Source organism: Gymnoscopelus microlampas, assembly GCF_963454915.1.
Source record: "Gymnoscopelus microlampas genome assembly, chromosome: 4".
Classification (NCBI taxonomy): domain Eukaryota; kingdom Metazoa; phylum Chordata; class Actinopteri; order Myctophiformes; family Myctophidae; genus Gymnoscopelus; species Gymnoscopelus microlampas.
The window spans coordinates 44,510,045-44,528,509 of record NC_139941.1 but is presented as its reverse complement, the minus strand read 5'-3'; the positions used below and the strand labels follow the sequence as shown (position 1 = coordinate 44,528,509).

Sequence of the window (18,465 nt, the reverse complement as noted above, 5' to 3'; positions counted from 1 at the left end):
TGTGGGTCGGGACCCCCACACATGATTTTGAGGGGGGTCCCCAGATGACATTGCAGTGACAATTTAAGGACTTTTTGCAGCCTGAAAAGGTTGAGAACCACTGCTGTAGCCTACTTCATCTGCTGCCAAACTTTTATTGTCAGTCAGTATTCTTTCATTTTTATTATATTGAGTCAGTGCCAGTGACGGTGGTTTGTGTCAGTTTCATGTATACAGTACTTGTACTGTATGTTCATGTGCACTTGCAAATGAATGTACAATACAATAAGGAACAGAGGGTTGTCTGCGATATTGCATTAGATCGCTTCACCCTTATTTGGGGGAGTTCTCACTCAGCTTGTCTGCTAGCATATAGATGACACAGCCTTTTGAATGTAGCTTTAAAGTAAACAGTGTATCTTTAATCAAGTTAACAGAATTGCATATAGTCAAGCAAAGTTATATAAAAGAATGATGAAGAATAAACACAAAATATCGCCATCAAAATACATATTAACACAAATAGGCTAGGCCTAACACATATAAATACTAGGTTAAATATGTATATCCATCTATGCTGTTTTTGCATTCTCCTCTTCCTCCCTATTGATCTTTTCCATCATATTACTGGGCGTGGTTCTGTGCCCATTGGAAGAACCTCTGTGCATAGGCAGGGGGGCTGACAGTGGAGAAAGCCCTGCCAGGAAAGCGAAGCCTTTTCCACAGATTCTCAAGCCTTTTCTTCAGGCCATAAACGGTGAAAATGTCTATAATACCAACAAAGTAACGGTGCTGAGGCCCATCTAAGACATGAATTGCATTTTCAAAATTAGGCAGCAGGCGACGGTGCTGGTTATGGAATTCTTGCAATTCGATTTCAGTGCTGGTCCCAGGTGCCTGGAGGTTGATCTCTTCGAAGGGGGTTGCATCGCCAGTAGTCTCTCCTTGTGTGTGCTGGTCTGACCCACAGTCTGTAGTATCTGGTATCCCCTGGCCTGAGTTTTCATCCAGTAAAGGAATGGTGGGAGCATGTGCCTCAGTGGGACTATCATCCAGGTCCAGGGACCTATAGAAAAGAACCAGGGGATATAAGCACAATAAATAGAGCCGGTGACATATTTTAAATAATATTTTATTATCTCTTTCTATTTTACTTGTACAAAATTGTATTTGTCTACCTTTTACTGTTCAGTTTAATACATTTTCCCTTTATTAGCTTGTAATGGAGCAAATAACGAAATGTAAGGTGTGAAGTCTACGCAAATGGTACGTGCCCACAAGAGGTTAATGTGACAATTTTGGGGCAATCCCCTGGGGCAATATTTACCAAAATTATACCCTGTGATTCACTGCTTCAACGAGTAGGAGTTAACGGAACTGGATACTGCACTGCTAGAATCATGTTTCTAGAGAATCTAGAACCTACCTTAAATCCAACCCTCCCCTTAACCCCAATGCTTGAATACTGAGTATTGGCAGAGTATTGGCTTCAACTGCAATTTATTTAAAGATGTCCCATCAGAGTTAGAATATAGGATAGAATAATTATTTTTACCATGCACTGCACTAGAGAAACATTTAAAAAAATCAAAAATACATGACAGAACAACTAGGCCATGTTTTAATTTATAATATGTTTACACAAAAACCTACTTTGTAGTGCGAACAACGATGTTTGCAAGAGAGAGTCTCCCATCCAGCTCATCTCGGTGCAGAGGCTGATTGGCCAGCAGGAGACTGTAATCCAGCACGTTGAGCCCACGGAGAAAAGTGGTGTCAATTTTCACCTGGTCTACAAACCAGGATTTCTGGTGACCTGGCAACACAGACATTTAAAATAAACCTCCCAAAACAGTAAAATCTGCAGTGTTCATTCATTGATTTGTAACTGAGAGGGTACACACTATTATCTGTACACTCTCAGAATAGGCCTACACTCTCAAGAGTTTAACACTGAGGATTTTACTGTGTGGAAATGATAGTATCACTCATTGATTTAAGCCAAATGTAACATGTATACCAAATGTATGTATACACACTTTATTTTAAGTGGGTGACATGGTCATATGCAAAGCACTGTATAATTTAGTCTTTACCGTATAAGGTGACCCAGGAGGTGTGTGTGTGTGTGTGTGTGTGTGTGTGTGTGTGTGTGTGTGTGTGTGTGTGTGTGTGTGTGTGTGTGTGTGTATGTGTGTGTGTGTGTGTGTATGTGTGTGTGTGTGTGTGTGTGTGTGTGTGTGTGTGTGTGTGTGTGTGTGTGTGTGTGTGTGTGTGTGTGTGTGTGTGTGTGTGTGTGTCAACAAGGCTCTTACCCAATGCGATGTGCTCTCCTTCAAAGTTATTATCCTTCAGCACCTTTATAATATGGTTTCCCTTGGCAGGATCAGTCCATCTGCCCACCTCACAGCCCTTGATGTCATATCTGAATAATCAATAGCGTTTTCACCATAAGAAAACTTGGTTTATATAGTGTTTTAAAAGTGTTTAAAAAGATAAAGAAACCAATAATAGTCCAGAATATAAAAAAGAGGCAGAAAAGAAACCACCATCACCATAATAACCCAATTTCCACAGTATCATTATAAAAAACAATCAAAATAGACATACCTAATATTGATCCTCTCATCAGGGTAAAACACACTCTGCATCACAATGAAGTACTTCTATAACGTATTGAAACAGAGAGGGTAACATAGAAACTTAAGAAATGTTCATATGCATGTGGCAGTGCACAATGTACTTATCTGTATTTGCTGGTATGAACAGATCCAAATACTGTACCTTTATTTCATTTGGAATAACAATCCTATGGACACCTGGAATGTAAAAAAGATGGTGTGGATCTCCATAACCCATTTGAACACCCCAACATTTGGTAGGATTTGTTTGACTCTTACCTAGGAACTTCACTATTAGAGAATGGGGGTAATTATCCAAGTGGTCCATATATGCCTGCAGGTTAGACAGAAGGAACTGCACCTCCCGCTTGCTTTGTGTCTTTAAGAAGAACCTCTTATTATTCCTAGAACCAGGGATACAGAATTGAGAGCATGATATAATGAAATACTGTATTTGGTAGACTGTTAGCAGTGTTTGGGAAGTTTCTTTGAAGGCATAGTTTGAGTGCTACAAATTACTTTACACAGTACACAGAACAACAGCAAGGCTTTTTCTTTTGGAAAAGAAAAAGCAGCAGTCAAACTAGTAAAGCAGAGAGTGTATTTGCTTTCGGCTTGCATAGCCCACAAGTGAACATGTAGGTTTTGTCTGTGGAGCTAGTCGTGAATTTATTAAAACCGCTTAAGCCCCATGTTATACTTTGTTATACTGTACAGTGCAGCAAAAATAGCCGATCTACGTCATGTCCAGGGAGTTTACTGCAAGCTGCCTCATGCAGAAACAGGAGACAGGCTCCTGACCTATGGCCCACATGGCTCAGGCGCCGTTGATTCCCAAAGCCTACTTGCTTACTTATTAATTCCGTCTGGGAAACTCAGTTTCCAGCTTCACCCAGCTGATGGCTGCTCAGATGGCCATAATGTACGCTCGGGGGAGCAGTTAGGGTTAGTCAAGTGTCTTGCTCAGGGACACATAGACCGGGGGGCGAACCGGTGACCTGAGCATGAAATGGCCCTCCAAAAAGCTCTGCAAAATATCCCCCAATCTCTTGATCTTGAAATAATTATCCAATCGGAATTGAATAAATGTTTTCCGAAAAATAAATAATAGTCACATGATTGAATGTTTTATTGTTTAAGAAGGCTGGGGAAGTGGTGACTGGTTGGGAGCGAGTGACAATGCGCTAGATTGGCTGTTGTTCATTGTGGGTGGGGAGAGAGCAGGTACGGGTTCCGTGTTATCAGAGTGGTAAAATCAACAAGCAGGAAGACGTTTGTGTTCCGAATCCGATTTGTGATTGAGGAAGGAAAAATACTGCTGCGATTGTCTGGCTGACTGATGAAGATGATCAGCGATTTGAGGCCTCAAATATGTCAGGGGAATGTAACGGGTTGCAAGCTCAACTAAAATAAAACATCCCACAAATTCATTAGACTATATTCCATGCGCTGATAGTGGCAGCGGTGGCCTAGTGGTTAGAGGGGCGGCCTTGATACCGGAAGGTCCCTAGTTCGATTCCCCAATTCATCACATCAATAATGAATCACCGCTGAATAACCCTTGAGCAAGGCTTCCATGCAGGGTCTGGCTGTAAATAAGTTTCGCACTTAGTCCAACACCCTGGGTAAACAACAAACTTTGCTTTGCTTGCTGCATGGAATAGTTGGTGTGAACTGTATCGAAAATAGTTGTCGGGAAGCAAGTCTGTTTTCTGACTTACTCCAATCAATAGCCAGATGTGTTTGTGTAGCCTCCACCACCGATGGAATAAAGATATACCAGTGACATTGCACTGACGCTAAAATCACTTTCCAGTACGGGATGGAGTTGCAATTTCAGGTCAAATGATTAGAACTCAATTTCTAATGAACGCCAGCCAGTGGATACATATGACTATAACTTTAGTTGTTTGTATTTACTGTGTTGCATTATTATCTTTGCATTGTTGTTTGCAGTCATATATGTCTTGGGAGGATTTAAGCCATTGTTTATATTGTAAGTGAAGAAATTGCAGTTGTTAGTCTATGAAACTGTATAGGACTGTATAGACTGTGTTGTAAAGGCATATCTGCTCAACTGGATCGCAGCCTTTGAGCAATAGATGGTCTGGATTTGATACACCAGTTTGCAAGCTCAAAATATATACTTTATATATGTATACTTTATTAGCAGTTTGCAAAAAAAAGTACAGTTCAAATACATGGTCTGCTAAGAGGTTTTTAAACCCAAGAAAGTGTATGACTTTCCATTGGGGTCCTTTGTACTCAATTCATCAAATTCACGTGGTGCGTGCACGTGTGTGTGTGCGCGTGTGTGTGTGTGTGTGTGTGTGTGTGTGTGTGTGTGTGTGTGTGTGTGTGTGTGTGTGTGTGTGTGTGTGTGTGTGTGTGTGTGTGGGTCCCAGAGGCTTGATACTTACGTGATGAAGAAGTCTGCCTTGCTCTTTGAGTTGCTGACAAACTGAAGATAATCACCGTTTGACAGGGAGTGTTGGTATTCCTCCTCTGTCAACCCAAGGGATGATCTCAGATGGGCAAACACTGGCCCTGCAAATGTTTGCATCTGAAAATCCTGTACACAGTAAAATCCGGTCAAATTATTACTTCTTTAAGATTTTTTAATTTATTTTATTTTATGTCTCTTGGAAGTAATAACGTGAGTTTTGCAATGTAGGACAATAAACAATGAATAATTAACATTTGAAAAGCAACTAAATATACTTTTATGTAATTATCAATTCACAGCATCTGAATTGTCCTGATGGGCATGAACTACACCCATCTGGCTCTCCAACATGGAATCATTATTTGTAAATAATATTTGATGCATGTCTAAAAACAGCCAAAACTTCATAGTCAATAACAAAACAAACATTAAAAAAAGTTTGTATAATAGCTCATTTGCCAATGCCACGCCAATTTTACAGATTCAAAGTGTCGTTAAGAGATGAACACTCACCTCATGAATTTCAGTCTCTTCTGCTTTGAAATGTTCTGCTGCAAGTTCATGCTGGATAAAAATTAAAAAGTACATAGTGTAAATATATGTTTACCTGATTACTAGAAATCCACAATACACAGGATATAGGAGCACATTCAGCCACACAGTCATCCCTCCTCAGCACACCATGAAGTGATTTGGCCAGGCCTTATTGTCAATAGCCATCAGGCTCCACAACCAAGCTTGACACCCATCTAAAGACTTGATGTTATTTTGGATTACCGACTCCGGCTTAGACTTTGCACATAGATGTACACTACAGAACCCTGATACTGTAGATAGATTGGTACATACATGTATATTCATTCAAACATTCACAGTTTATAGATTGCACATACAGTATGTTACCCAGATACTCACTGTTGAAGCGTGTTAATACTGTACATATATATTCAATGGTGATTGACTTCTTAGATATTAATTGGTACATTTAGACTTGTATTTATTGATAGACTGTATATACTTGCCAATCCATTTATTCAGGAACCCAATGCACCCAGTCTCAGACATCTTATGCCAGAACCTAAGCTAACCAGTTATTTTGTTTTATTTTATTCTATTTTGGCTCTTGACTCTTGCTCCTGTGTTTCCCTCTCTGGTTTTGCTGCTAAGACAATAGAATTTCCCCCAGGGGGATCAAAAAAGGTTTATCTCATCTTACCGGGGCTGGGATGTCAACACTAGGCTGGAGAGCTGCATGTAGGCCATTTTTCATCACTGAGGTGAGATGGTAAAACTCGTGTTCCGGGTTGATTTCAAAGACACCTAACATCCTCGATTTCTGTCTCAGATGCCACCACCGCCTCCGCAGCCGCCCGGCACCAACATTACTTCTTTTCTTTGTCATCTGTGTTTCAGTTCAGCAACAATGTTAGACAGGATGGAAAAGTGTTCATTTATGATTATAAAATAATAGTGTAAATATGGTTCAGGCAAAATTCTCTAATCTGTTGTTTCCAATGGACACAGCCAAAGTGAATTAACAAGCTGCTACATGGTCACACCTGTTTTGTATATTCTTAACAAAGATCCTACCTGCCTGCCTTGTTTCCTTGGTTAGTTCTAAAAAGTCACAATTACAGCCCCGTATATATTCAAGAATTTGTTTCGCCTCGACAGAAATTAGCAATTTGTCATTTCTTGGCTAATTCAAACCTAAATAAGACCCCTGTTTTATCTTATATATATATCAGGTAAGAACTGTTTACTCTCTCCTACCTTTCGTACAGTGAAGACTAGTGATTCAAGTGACAAGATTCAAGTGCCGCATTCCAGACAGGTTAGGCAAGTCGTGCAGGGTGCGGTAGATGCCAAAGTGACGTTATGGGCGTATCCCCTTAGGCCTACTATTTAACTACAGTACTGGAACTCGGATTAAAACAAACAAAGCTGATATCAAATTATAGCTGATATCAAATTATGATATCAAATATGGTACTGTAAATACAGATTAGCAATGATGCTGGTAATGATGGGTGATTGAGAATTATTCCTGTACAAACAAGAGCATAGCAAAAAGTAAGTGTAAAGGGGGCGTAAAAAGTATGTGTAAAGTATTAAGAGGGTGTAAAAAGTAGAGTGCTCTAGCCCTGTGTTACGGTGTTACGGTTTCAGTGTTTGGTGCCAGACAGAGCAGTGGCTCTGTGTGTTCTTTAGTAATAGGTGTAGTGAGTTATAGTGACGGGTGACTTTACTGTGTCTCTCTTCTAGAGCAGTGGTTCTCAACCTGTTCTCAACCTGTGGATCGGGACCCCCACATCATGTGTGAGCCACATGACTTTGTGGGGATCCCCAGATGACAGTGAAGTGACAATTAAGGACCTTTTGATAAAAAAAAAAAGACAAGAAAGTAGACCATGTTAGAGGCCCTGCCTGCATTGTGCGACTCAAATTTAGGGTAGATCAGATGATGCGTTCATGATGTTTCAAATGTTTGGTAAAATGGACCCCTCCAGCAAACTGTGGAAGGCAATCATAGCCATTCGGAATGGAATATGGAAAATCGGTATGATAGCCTACCATGTTTCTCACATGACTCCAGAGATAATGTGTACTGATTTGAGATTAGGGAGTTACATCATGAATAAAGGAATCCAGGAAAAAAAAATAGTTTGACAGTACAACAAAATGTAAAATGGCCTGTTATAGTACCACTGAGGAGTGGAGGTTCTTCCTTGGCGTATTGGGAGTGTGTATGCAAAGTTGAACGTCCAGTTGTGTCCAAGATTAGCTGTACATATAACACAGATGGTACGGACTACGGACACACACACACACACACACACACACACACACACACACACACACACACACACACACACACACACACACACACACACACAGCGAAAACAACCTCCAGCACATGTTGCCCCCACACATTTTAATTCATCGGTGCATTCAGCTTTACAGTGCTGTGGTGGTAGAAACAAATATAGAATTCTATCTGATTCAAACTTGGCACGTGTGTCACGAGGACCCGACGGAGTGCAGTGCACTGGTCAGTTGGATCATTGGTTGTCCAGAACCGAACATCCTCAAATCTATGTGCAGATACAGTACATAGAGATTTGTGGATCTCCACACTAGAGCCCTGCGCAGGACTGTTTTCGTAGTCCCGGTCCCATATGTGTCTGTCTGTGTCCCTTTTATGCCCTTATATGGAGATCACTGTACTGAAGTCATAGACTGGCCTCCAAGTATGATGATAATGGTTACTACACTAAAGTACTCTGACAACGGGTACAACAGGCATTTCCCATTGGGAACACATGCCAACAATGTAAAACACTAGGGCATAGAGTTAAGTGTTTTACATTTTTGGAAATATTTAGCTTACATTTTACACTGAAAGTCAATGGATGAGAGGCTTGGGCTGAAATATTACCCAAATAAGGAGATGCCTGATGTCACAGTACTGACATAACAAACACATAAGTACTGATATGGCAAACACAAATGTTTGCCACATCATCCCACAGTTATCATAGTACATGACTATTATGTCAATTCACCTGGGTGTGCTGTGCTTGTATTTTGCAAGCAGTGTCTTATATTGTTTTGAAAGCGTCATAGTCTGGCCTCCAAGAAGAACTCCCTAGCAACTGACTTATGGCACTTTCACACGCCGACCACTTTGCTCTTACGTCATAATTCCTTAACTTGATTTATAATATGAAGGCAACAATCAGGATTTGAACTAATTGTCAGGTTAAATTGTGTACATGTTACAGGTAGGCCTCCAATTGTTTCCATGGCTGCATCTCTGAGATGGAGCCCTCGCACGGGACAAAGCCCTGACCTAACATCAGTGGGACCACCTGCTCCTTCATCTCCCCCCAGGGGTGCACCTGAGCCTCTTTGGGCTGGTCCGGTAACAACGTGGACGCCTCCTCAAAATGGGGTAGTGGCTGATGATGATGTTGTTGTAAGTGATCCTGGTGTGACTGCTGCTGCTGGGGCATTTGGAGGCCTCCCATTTTGATGTGGCACTCCACAGCCGCACCGGAGAGGTCCATGTAACAGTGCTGGTGATTGCAGGCCTGGTTCTGGAGGTCTCTTCCACACCTTCTCCCCTGAAGCCCCAGCTCCACAGCCGTTGCAGGTCCATGGATGACAGAGGCAGAGTCAGACATCTCAGAGCCCAGGGAGACCAGCTGTCGCGGGCCCTCCACCAGTGGACAGGGCAGAAGGGGAACATGTGGGTACCCAGTTTGCCCATAACCCCTGACCGTGAGTGTCTGCAGAGCTGCTGCCAGAGATAATATGGCTCCCAAGGTGTAGAGGCATACTGGTGGCGGCTATGTCCCTGGCTGGCAGGCTGGATAGAGAATGGCTGCCGCCCTGGGGGTACCCCAGATGCCTGAGGTCCTCGGAGTTGGTACAGTTACCCCTCAGGGCATCGCCGAAGGATTCCAGGTCTAAGTCACCCCGCGGAATGTCTGTGCTATTGGCCTCCGTCGCCTGCAGGGGAGATTTGGACATCATCTGTGCTATGATGCTCTCATTCTCACTGTAGCTGCTTTTGGAAGAGAGATGTTCACCTTTGGTGCTTGTCCCAACACTGCCTTGGTAAGGGCATTCATTCTGGGACACGTGGTAGTCCACAGTGTTGTGCCTTTGCAGCTCGCTCCTTTCCGTCAACCACTTGCAATAGTTGGCGGACATCCTCCTGCGCCTGACGGTGAGCAACATGTTGGCATACTGGGGGTCAATCTGCCAGAAGCCTCCTTTACCAGGCTCGATATCTTTCTGCCTAGGCAACTTTTTAAAGCAACAGTTGAATGACAGATTGTGACGAATCGAGTTGCGCCAGCCGGCCTCTGCATGTCTGTAATAACAGAAATTGTCCATGATCCAATTATAAATAGCGGAGACAGTCACTTTGGGCTGTTCGCTGGCCTGCATGGCCATGCAGATGAGCGAGACGTAGGAGTAAGGCGGTTTGACTTTGGGGTTTGTCTTGTAGTCTACCTCCACCGACAGACTGGGCAGGTACTCGGTTTCTCCGTAATTTATTCCATAAATTCTGTCTGTGGAATCGCTGCTGGAGGTAATAGGGCTCCCATGGTTTAGAGGCTCTCCAGTGGCAGCTGTGTCTCCAGCTGTTGGGCTGGACGGAGAGCATGGGCCGCCCTGGGGGTACCCGAGATGGCTAATGTTCAAGTCATCGAAGTTGCTGCAGTTCCCCCCAGGGACGTGGTTGGAAATGCAAAAGTTCTGCAGCCAGTGGAGGCTCGTTAGGCTGTCGTCCAAGTGAACCAAATCGGTTCCCTGGTCCTCTGGGCAAAGTGCCAGACAATTGTCTTTAAACGTGTCAATGCTGGCAGGGCTCATCAAAGCCGGCATTCTGATCTGATGTGGATGCAGAAGACAGAAGCCTGTTCAAATCAAAGTTACTAGTATTGATCTCAGATAAATATTCTACTTTATGATGATGAGGATGTGAATCAGCAAGTTTACCTGGTAGATAATATATTTATCTCAGAAATATTGTACTTTGACAGATGATACACCCACCTATCACATTTGCCGATTTGTCTCTGAGTTCTCAACACATTTATTATATTCGGGCTAACACCTACGCCACACCGCCGATCCGACCAATATGCCCATATATGGGCGTAGACACGCCCCCCCTTCCGATATAAACCCATTGTAACTTCAAACTCCATTTTAACCATAATAATAATAGATTAATTGAAAACACACTTCCCTGGTTCTGCTGCCTGATATTCACCAGTATTTCTTCAATTACCTTTTTATTACATATCACAAAAATGTGCAAATCCGTGTTGTTAGGCAACGTTTTCTGTTGTGTCTGACCATCTTGACACATACCCATACCATCTTGACACATACCCTGGGCCTTGAGTTACAAAAGGTTGAGAACCTTTAGGTTAATAGTAGCTAACTCCTGCTGGCGGAGATCTGCTCTTCACTGAGTGCCCCTTTGGTATGGCCTTTCCTCCAGTTGTGTCTGTGGGTAGGTGTAGTGCCTACTGTTTTTTCCTAATAAAGTTTATTATTTTTAGCGGCGCTAGCCGCTCTATACCTTTAGGTATAGAGCGGATAGTAGCCCTCTATACCTGGCTTTTGCGTCAACGTTCTGATTGGTCAGGCTCGCCAATGTTCTGATTGGTCAGGTCCGTCAACGTTCTGATTGGTCAGGCTCGCCAACGTTCTGATTGGTCAGGTCCGTCAACGTTCTGATTGGTCAGGCTCGCCAACGTTCTGATTGGTCAGGTCCATCAACGTTGGGATTGGTCACTATTCATGACATCACTATGTTACTATTCATGACATCACTATGACCTCAGGGCAGTTATTATAGACGAAATATCCATGGTGAAAGCAGATATGCTCTACATGCTTGATCTTAGACTTTGTGAAGTCATGCTCCAACCCAACAAGATCTTTGGAGGCGTTGCAATGTTCTTCTTTGGTGATCTAATGCAACTCAAACCATGCCAGGCAAGGTACATATTTAATGAACCCCAGTGTGATGACTATAAACTATCCTTTCACATGAAACCTCTTTGGAACATGTTTGAAATCATCACATTAGAGGAGAACCACAGGCAAGGAGATGACCAAATATATGCAGACATCCTCAACAGACTCAGAGTGAATCACCACACTGAAGATGATCTAGAAATTTTAACTGCCAGAATCAGACCTGAAGGCCATTCGGACATGATTGGTGCAACGTATATCAGCTGTACAAATGTAACAGTGAACAAACAGAACAATCTCAGACTAAATGAACTGGCAACAGAACTGCTGCAGATAGAAGCCATTAATTTTCATCCAACAATTCCAAACTTTCAACCAAAAGTCAACGCAAAGGGAACAGTTGGACATTCAGCATTTCTACAAACCTTGACGCTCAAGATTGGCGCTCGAGTGATGTTGATTCACAATCTGGATACTCTTGATGGTTTGACCAATGGCTCAAGAGGAACCCTTGCCGAGGTGATCAGAGACCAAGATGAAAAGGTCATCAAACTGATGGTTAGATTTGATGAAGAATATCAGGGGGCAAACAAACGTAAAACACAACCTGCACTCCAATGCAAGTACTCTGGTTGTACACCAGTGGAACGAGTTCAATTCACATACAGCCTGTCAAAGAAGCAAACCCATGCGTCGAGCTCTGCAACAGTCTATCAATTCCCACTAGTACTTTGCTATGCGGCAACATGCCACAAGTTCCAAGGACAAGAAATGTCCAAACCCCAAACAGCAGCTATGGACTTAACAACAATATTCCAGCCAGCCATGGGATGTGTCATGCTGAGCAGAGTCCCTTCCTTAGAACAACTCTACATCATCAACCATCTACCAAAAGAAAAGCTCCGTGCAGATAAAAATGCCATGCAGGAACTGAAGAGGATGGAGAGTGTGTCCATTAACATCAACCCTACAGAATGGGAAAAGACACAAGAGTGGGCTGTGAAGGTGGCAGCTCTCAACTGCCATTCCCTAGTACCGAAATTGGAAGAAATTAAAGCAGACCCTGTTCTGGCTTATGCTGACATTATATGCCTCAGTGAAACATGGCTCACACACAACAACTATGTCCCATCTCTGCAGATTGATGGGTTTTCACTCCATCTAAACAGTATTGGACATGGCAAGGGACAGGGTTGAGCTGTAGGGGGTACGGGGGGGTACGTCGTACCCTTAGTTCTGAGACTGTGGGGGCTGGACTCGCGAGCACACACGTCAGCCGCCCGCGAGAAGTCAATCATTAACACAACAACGCACCTTCAGGGGCGAGCCGTTTTTAACACCTTAAACAATGTCCTCAACCTGGCTGCTTTGCATAACAAGAGCTGGTAGCCTACCAGACACTCACAAATGTATCCTTATCTAGCTCTGGTCCATAGCGTTAGAAGGAGTTCTCCTTAACGCTATGGTACTTTAGATTCTTTCCCCTCGCACCGCGGTAGCGCAGCCTCTCGTCTGTAGTAAAATAAAAAAAAACGCTTTTGGTACTCACCAAAACAAAGACGGTTTAATGGAGTTGAAAGCCTATTCTATTAAGTGGGAGCACTCTGAGCCCCCACCTCACGTATAAAATACACTTTTTGGCCAGAAAAGAAAATATTTCACCGGAAGGAAGAATCTGGTCAATAGGAAAATACCATTGACCAGATCTGTAGAGGGCACTGTGGAGTAACCAAAAACAGGTTTTAATTCCGGTGAAATATTTTCTTTTCTGTCCAAAAACTGTATTTTAGACGTGAGGTGGGGGCTCACAGTGTTCCCATTTAGTAAAGTAGGCTTTCAACTCCATAAAACCGTCTTTGTTTTGGTGAGTAGCAAAAGGGTATTTTTTTTTTTTAACTTGTTTTAAAAAACACTGTTTTGAAAGCAATGTAAGTCTTAAAAAAAAGTAATTCAAGTAAAGACAAGTTGACTGATTATTTTAAGCACTTATGTGTGGGTGAATCTATGTAAAGGGCATTTATATAAAACTAAAAGGAAAATAAAATAATTAATTAATTGAAACAAAAATAAAAACAAATTAACAATGCAACAAAATAATGAGAAATATAAATACATTAATAATCACATGTTGAATACAGTATTTCAACTAGCACTGAGCTGAGTGGTTATGTGCACATGCTTGCGCACGCACGTGCCCGCGCGCGTGCGCGCGCACGTGACGTCATAAAATAGAGTACCCATAGTTCAAAAATCCACAGCTCACCACTGGCAAGGGATTAGCCACTTACTACAGAACAGCAAGAATAAAACATCACACAGATTTCACGAGTGACACGATGCAAATCACCATGATGGTCTCAACAGACATAGACATAATCAGTGTCTACAAAAGTAAAGGACATACATCCTCGATCCAGAGTTTGACACAGTTAATCGACCCAATCAAAACAACTCTGATATGCGGTGATCTCAACATATGCCTTGGTGAAAACCCCAACAACCACGTATCAGAATCTCTTCAGAAACTAGGCTTCACTCAACTCATACAAGAAGCAACCCACTTTGAGGGAGGACACATAGACCACGCGTACTTCCGAAACAACGGACAAGTCACTGCACATCCATCTCTGTACAGTTCATACTACACAGCAAAAGACCACGATGCTTTGCTAATAACACTAAGGTCAATATAAAGACTCTGGGTACGGCTTATAAAATGTATACAGATTATTTCATAAAACATAAATATCTTTCTGGTACCACATGTATACACTAGGTTTATTCTCACATTTGAGAATTTGAGGGTTCTATACCTGGCTTTTCCGTCAACGTTTTGATTGGTCAGGCCCGTCAAGGTTCTGATTGGTCAGGCCCGTCAAGGTTCTGATTTATCAGGCAAAGGGACTATTCATGACATCACTATGATGTCAAGGTTTATTTTTTATTTCCTCAAGTTTTTGTATATATTTTTATTTTCTCATGTTTTTTTTTGTATATAGTTATTAGTATTAGTTATAGTTATTTTCTCATGCTTTTCCCCCTTCTTTTTGTGTATTTTTAACGGCGATAGTCCTGCTCTATACCTCGCTTTTCCATCAACGTTCTGATTGGTCAGGTCTGTCAACGTTCTGATTGGTCAGAACATGGCTATAAACACATTATAAACACATATTGATGACAAAATGTATCACAGGCGCCGCTACCTTCACACAGGTGTGATTTTTTATTAGAAAGGCGCCATATAAATACGAGTGTGTGTGTGTGTGTTTGTCCGTCTGTGTACAGCTAATCTCCGGAACTCAAATCATGAACTCAGCGTCCAATTACCTTGAAACTTTGCATGCACATTCCCACCAGACCAAGGATGAAATGCCACCCTTTCCACATTGGCCACCAAGAGGCTGTATTTTGCAAAACCTTTTTTAGCGGCGCGCGGATCCTGCTCTATACCTGACTTTGTCCGTGTTCACCGTCAACGCTCTGATTGGTCAGACCCGTCAGCGCTCTGATTGGTCAGACCCGAACACATATCGATGACAAAATGTATCAAAGGCGCCGCTACCTTCACACAGGGTGTGATTTTTTATTACTCTACAGATTTTGTCCAAACATCAAGCAAATCGGCACACATTATCTCTATAGTCACGTGATCAAGATGGATCTGCATCTGTCCAATTTTTCATATTCCATCCTGATTGACTGAGATTGTTATCTAAAGTTTGCAGGAGTGGCACGTTTTGAACAAAATGTCTCAAATCATGTGAAACTTCACATTGGCCTGTAATAGCGCCACCAGGAGGCCGATGTTTGCTATAACTAAACACATTAACACATTTTTTATTACATCCTACAGATTTTGTCAAAACATCACACAAATCGGTACACATAATAAATGATATAGTCATGTCAAATTACAGTCATGTCATCAAGACCTTTTCCATATAATTTCATCCTGATTGGCTGAAATTGACTTCTACTCAGCGTCATTACGCGGGGGCTTCGGTGGCCACCAATGTTTTATCCAAAGCCACCAATTTATTTAAAAATAAAGTGTTGTTTTTTAAAATTATATATCTATAACCTAACCCTACCCTAACACCGAAATAAAGTAACAAAAAACGGGGGGGAAAGCACCCAAATCCGCTGAAATCCGCAAACATTTTCGCAAAAATGACATTAAAATTACAGAGCAGGAAACACAATGATGTCATGTAGGGCCTGTGAATGATACCCTGCCTACACTGCCTTTGAAATAACATTTATATCTATCTATTATAACATTTTATATCTTATCTACAAGCTCACAATAATTCTTATTCTAATTTATGGAATTTATTTTTTTAATCTTAAAAAAGATGGGTCCCAGCCCACTGTTTGGGAACCACTGCTATAGAACATAGAACAGTGAGCATTTAGGAACGCCAGGAATGACAATCACCTTGGTTCTAATTACATTGCTACTGTCACCATCACCATGTTGCAACAAAGTAGCTGTTTTCATTAACTCACCCACCCTCTTGTCACATGGCTTGCAGATCAGTAAAACGCACAACAATGTTTACAACGGTCGTCGTAGCTTTATCGGTTTATTTCGAGTATGTTTCCTCGTCTCACGTCCAAAAGAAAACGGGTTGCTTTAAAGTCAACAATTGTAAATGCATCATGAAGGATGGCACGGGGGTTATCAACCTGAAGGCCATGGGTGACACCGATGGCTTCTTGGGCCGTCTGAAGCCTGTGATAACAGACTTTACACCGCCCAACGCGGAGGTCCTCTTCTCCTTCAGCCCTTGCCTGGCCTTCTCTGAGCCAGAAGACCTGGTGGAACCGGACTGTAATGATGTGGCTGCTTGCCTCATTATCAGGTGCATTATGTGCATTTTTAGCTACACTACATGGTCTACATCATTGCATTTTTCATAATATCAGCTCTGATTGATTGATTGATTGCATACTTTATTAACAGTTAGCAAAAAGGTACAGTCAGTGTTACGATTATACAAATGGTGCTAAAAGGATAACACAAAAAGCCCTGAGGATAGATATCTCCTGCTGGAACTCAAATGGCTTGACGTTGCCTGTTCTGTATGTTCTGTGTAGGTTTATTGTTGCCCCTACCTTTGTGGTATGCAGGTGAACTGGGCACTTTTATGAAGGGGGCCCTGGAGAACTGGGCACTAGAAGTGGGTCCCCGAGCACGGGGTGCAGGATGTTGCCCCCATACCAATCTTCCACCCATTTCACAGGCAATTGGTTCTGGGATGAGTGAATGACCTAGTTTAGCAGTAGTTGGTGAGGTAATTATCTATCTGTCTGTTTAGAAATAATTAAACGGGGAGGGGGGGGGGTTTGATTAGTTATTGTGCCCCAACAATATTATCCAGTTCTCCCCAAAACCCCAGGACCAGTTATCTAAAAAAAGAACAGGCCCAATTCTCAGTTCTCTGGTTACCCCTTTATATTAGGTTGTAAATGCTACTTAAATATTTCTCCACCCTGCCTGTGTGGCAATAAAAGGAGCCTGATATTCATCTCAAACCGTATGACACTGTCTCCATCTGCTGGCCATTCTACAATACTGTATCTTATCTCTTCTTTTATCTTTTATTATTGGAACAGGTTTCATAGGGCCAACAGATACATTAGCCGCTACATGAACTATGGAAGGCATGAGGGGAATGAGTTTCACTACAATGACAGTACAATGACGTTGTCTGTCTCGTATTTTGGTAAGCTACAAATACAGCTACAGTTGTTTTCACTTTACATGGCATTGTGCTGGTGTGGCAGGTCATTAGTGATTCCACTTAGCCTAACTGTTGCCTGTGCATGTTGCCTTCTCTCACTGTTATTTAGTCCTTTCTGTCAATCTGCAGCAGCCACTTGACTCACTCCATTGCAGACTTGATTGGTGAGATTTGACCACGTACAGAATGCCATTTTTGCTTCGAGACACTTTTGATTCCACAGACGAAACTGTGTGAAAAGGGGAGGATACTCCTCAAGTTTCCAGTGGACACAAAGCAATGTCAAGTGGGTGTCACAGTGAGTGTAAGAGAAGACAGCGGGAGAGGGGGAAATGTACCTTCACTAATACAGGCATCATGAATTGCTAATTCTCTACCATACCTTAACAGTCTACACTAGGCCTTAATGACGACTCTCCTCTCTCAGCCCTAGTTCACGATGACCGGCCACTGACCATGGTGCACTATCACTGCAGTCCAAATGCATCCGTGTCCTTCATTCAAACCCTGAGCCTGAAGACAGATGAGCCCCTGGAGGTCTGGGTGGAGAGCCCCTGTGCATGCGCAAACGCCTGTGCCATGGGTGACCTCGGTCCGGGCACCATCTTCCTCATCCTGCTTTCCCTCAGTGCTGCTGCCTACTTCATCCTTGGTAAAAAAAAAAAAACACTATTGTCATCGTTGTTGATTCATCTTTGATCTGCGCACTTGAAAATCATTTAATCATTTAGCATGAGTAAAATAAATTGAAGACGTCAGGAAAAGTTAGAGTTTTTCTACTGTGTTAGTGAGGTTAAGATGGCAAGGCAATGTGGTGGCTCAGCCTCAAATCAGAGCACGTATATCTCATGGGGTTATCCCTCATTGCAACATCCTGGTCAACTTTCGGCCGATGGCCGATGTCAAGACATCCCCTCTCTCTTCCGATGTCTTTACTTCCCCAATACTGTAAAAGGAAGAATGACTATAGAGAACGATGACGTCTACAACTTCCACTTTCTCTGCGTCTTTCTGCTTGGCAGGCACCTGCGCTCTGAGGCCCTTCCGGACCAGCAGCGGAGTTCAGATTGCTCCAGAGGAGAGTGTGTGGTGTATGCTTTGCTATCTCTTTACTGAGAGAAAGGCAGGAAGGAGGACGAGGAAGAGGCACTGCTCGAGAGATGAC

At 42.5% G+C, this 18,465-nt stretch overlaps 1 protein-coding gene across 4 annotated transcripts; it reads right to left on the bottom strand.

The window, feature by feature from the left end:
- Positions 1–375: 375 nt before the first annotated feature.
- LOC311044320 (phosphatidylinositol 4-phosphate 5-kinase-like protein 1) lies at positions 376–6,896 on the bottom strand. 4 transcript variants are annotated; one of them, XM_084055812.1, is made up of 10 exons: positions 6,637–6,813; positions 6,263–6,448; positions 5,560–5,610; positions 5,021–5,172; positions 2,880–3,004; positions 2,764–2,798; positions 2,590–2,645; positions 2,295–2,404; positions 1,633–1,795; positions 376–1,045 (listed from the first exon to the last, which is right to left on the bottom strand). In XM_084055812.1, the coding sequence occupies exons 2-10, from the start codon at positions 6,446–6,448 to the stop codon at positions 604–606; spliced, it is 1,320 nt and encodes a 439-aa protein (XP_083911938.1). In that variant the 5' UTR covers positions 6,637–6,813; the 3' UTR covers positions 376–603. The 4 variants fall into 4 exon arrangements, with proteins under 4 accessions (XP_083911938.1, XP_083911937.1, XP_083911936.1 ...); XM_084055811.1 differs by lacking the exon at positions 6,637–6,813 and adding an exon at positions 6,820–6,896 and having other exon boundaries at positions 2,764–3,004; XM_084055810.1 differs by having other exon boundaries at positions 2,764–3,004.
- Positions 6,897–18,465: the final 11,569 nt, after the last annotated feature.

What these genes read in the sequence shown, in the direction of transcription:
- LOC311044320 (XM_084055811.1), bottom strand. Translation starts at nt 6,448, where the DNA reads ATGACAAAGAAAAGAAGTAATGTTGGTGCCGGGCGGCTGCGGAGGCGG. An exon ending in GTGTTGACATCCCAGCCCCG is followed by an intron (nt 5,611 to 6,262) that starts GTAAGATGAGAT and finishes ATTTTTATCCAG; the next exon opens with CATGAACTTGCAGCAGAACA. An exon ending in AGGAGAGCACATCGCATTGG is followed by an intron (nt 1,796 to 2,294) that starts GTAAGAGCCTTG and finishes CTGTGTTGCCAG; the next exon opens with GTCACCAGAAATCCTGGTTT.